Below are 2935 nucleotides of genomic sequence, written 5' to 3'. Positions count from 1 at the left end.
TAAATATGTAAAAAGGAAAAGAGAGGGGCTAGAGAGATGGCTCAGCAGTCAAAAGAATTGGCTGATCTTCAGAGGAACATTGTTCAATTCCACACATCCAGTGGAAGCCCACAACTGTCAGTAACTCCAGTTTCAGGGGATTCCACACCCTTTTCTGGCCTCTATGGAGTAGGCACATGTGTGGTACACACATATACATGCAGGCAAAAATCCATCCACAAAATAAAAATAAATAAATCTTTAAAAAATAAAAAAAAGAGAGAGGTGGAGGGGGAGGGAGGAAGGTAGATAAGGGAAGCTAGATCCCCACATTTTTTGGGGGGTGGTTTGAGACAGGGTTTCTCTGTGGCTTTGGAGGCTGTCCTGGAACTAGCTCTTGTAGACCAGGCAGGTCTCGAACTCACAGAGATCCACCTGTCTCTCCCTCCTGAGTGCTGGGATTTAAGGCGTGGGCCACCACGCCTGCCTCTCATTTTCTTGTTCTTAAACATCTATTTTGTATTTAGGAAAACCTGAACCCTTTATTCCTCTAACATTTCAATCCAAGAAAGCTTTCTCCAGATGACTATAGAGAGACACCTAGAGAATAATGTCAGCTGTCACCGAGGCACTGGCTCACTGGTGACGGAAGAATGTGAGTCCTGCCCACGTGAACTTGCAGACAGCAGCTAGCTCTAGCTCAAGAAGCTCAACTATGGGCTTCGTCTGGTGCAGGAGAGGGGAGCTAAGGCTTCTTACTCCTCGTCCTGAAGAGTTTCCTCCTCCTCTTGGATCTGTAACTGGTTCTTCACCGGAGCCAGGTTCTCTGTCTTGGCGTTGTAGTTCCGAAAGCAGACATTGAGCTTTTCATCAAACTCATTCACCAGGTCCTCCATGGACTTGAAGCTGATTATTTCGGAGGAAAAATTCTCAAGCTCAGAGAGAGAAGGGTCCTCCAGGTGGTGAGGAGATGAGCCATAGAGAGACTGCGGCTTTTCCTCTGGGTCCTCAGAGCAACAGGGCCTCAGATCCTCAAACTCTTCGTCAAGACTCACCAGTGGGGCCTCCATTCTGGCACCACAGTACAATGACAACAACTGTCAAGCTCCGTTTCCCTGGAAGAAATACACAGAGCAGTGTGAGTTTGGACTGGGCTTTTGTGCCAGTTCTGCAAGGGACCCGATCACATCTTCCATTACTCTACATCCCCTGGTAAACAAAGACTTATTCTCTTCTGTGCAAAACCTACATTTAAAAAACGAATTATGAAAGTTGAAGGGGATAAGATAAGAGCTTGAAAGGGCCCAGTGGAAAAGTGACTGGGGACAGGGAAGATACAGGAGGGGGGACATGATCAAAGCACATTATATAAATGTGTAAAAAGATTGTGATTTTGTATAATTAATAAACGCTAATAAAATATGTCTAACAAAATAAGAAACAAATCCTGGGGCTGGAGAGACGGTTCAGAAAATAAAATGCTTGCATAAGCATACAACCCTGAGTTCGGATCCCTCAGCATCCACAGGAAATTGGAGTAGAGCAGTGTGTGTCTGTAACCCCACTGCTGTAGGGTGGTGATGGGCAGATGACTCACAGGCCAGACAGTCTAGCTGAAGTGGCAAGCATCAGCTCCAGTGAGAGATTCTGCTCTACAAGATAAGGCAGATGCCCTGAGTACCTTCAATGATGTGATGCTGTCATCTTGACAGGATATTTCTCATCTATACTATTGCTCTGCTTTGGACAAAGTTTCCTCCATTCTTTGGGGGAAAAAACAACAATAAAGTGGAGGAGGAATTGAGGGAGCCCTGTGGACATCAACCTCTGGCTTCCACATGCACCCACATAGGTGAGCACAGCTACACACATGCACACAAGGTTGCAGCTACACACATATCTGCACACATTCACACACACACACACTGTAAGCTTGTGCTATTATGCTACAAGAGCTAGTTTAGATGTTTTTTATTTGTTTAGTTTTTCACAACTTTTTGTATCAAAACCCAACATGACCTAAAATTATTTGACAATGAAACCTAACATGAATATAAAGCTGCTTATGATCTGAATTTATCCACTGAGAGTGTTGTACTGAAGAAATATTATTTTTTTAATTACACAAGGGAATGAGAATGTAAGTTAGTGACAGAGAAGAAGGTTAGATTCTTGAAGCCCTTGGGTTCCATCCCTAGCACCAAAAAATAAAAATGAATAACAGAGCTCACTACCTTGGACCACAGTGGATAAGATGCCAAATATGCAATTATGCCCATCCAAAATTTGATGTAATCTAAATTTTGAAACATGCCCAGGCCCACTGGTCAGGAAAAGGGATCCTGAATCTAGACATTACTCTTCTCATTAATAAATCCTAGAAATGCATAAATCACTGACAGACACTTTGCAACCCAACACTGGTGCTTGCACCTGTAGTCACAGCTGCTCAAGAGGCAGGATAACTTGAACCCAAGAATTTGGGGCTAGCTTTGGGTCTATTGTCTTCCAAGAAATAAAGCCCCAGGGCTATAGATCTTATATCTTATCTTATATGTGAAGATCCCTGTGTATAATCCCTATCACAGGTCTACTCACTTAAAAAAAAATCTACACAGAATATAACGAAGCTTTTAGTCAGGAATGGAAGCTCACAAATATAATTCTAGCACTTAGGAAACTGGGGTTGGAAACCCGCCTCAAGCTCCAGGCCAGCAGAGTTACAGAGTGAGTTCCAGGTCAACCAGGGATACAGAATGAGAAATACCCTGTTTAGAAGATGTGGGGAGGCAGAGAGGGAGGAAGGGAGGGAGGGAGGGAGGGAGGGAGGGAGGGGAGTTCAAATCCACATTCATCTTGGGTATTGCACAATGGCTACACATCTAGGCCTCCTTCTAAATCCCAGCAGCTGTGACTCCCACGCCCTCATCCAGCCCTCTTTAATACACTGCCTTCA

At 44.2% G+C, this 2935-nt stretch overlaps 1 protein-coding gene across 1 annotated transcript; it reads right to left on the bottom strand.

The window, feature by feature from the left end:
* Nucleotides 1–734: 734 nt before the first annotated feature.
* Nucleotides 735–1049, bottom strand: Fez1 (fasciculation and elongation protein zeta 1). Its single transcript, XM_035444761.1, has one exon. It carries the CDS (start codon nt 1047–1049, stop codon nt 735–737), a length of 315 nt encoding a protein of 104 aa, XP_035300652.1.
* Nucleotides 1050–2935: the final 1886 nt, after the last annotated feature.

This window comes from Cricetulus griseus, chromosome 4 (assembly GCF_003668045.3).
Source record: "Cricetulus griseus strain 17A/GY chromosome 4, alternate assembly CriGri-PICRH-1.0, whole genome shotgun sequence".
Lineage (NCBI taxonomy): Eukaryota > Metazoa > Chordata > Mammalia > Rodentia > Cricetidae > Cricetulus > Cricetulus griseus.
Note: the sequence above shows the minus strand (reverse complement) of the source record. Positions and strands in the feature narration are given on the sequence as shown.

Excerpts from the sequence above, each read along its gene's own strand:
- Fez1 (XM_035444761.1), bottom strand. The coding sequence starts at position 1,049 with ATGGAGGCCCCACTGGTGAGTCTTGACGAAGAGTTTGAGGATCTGAGG.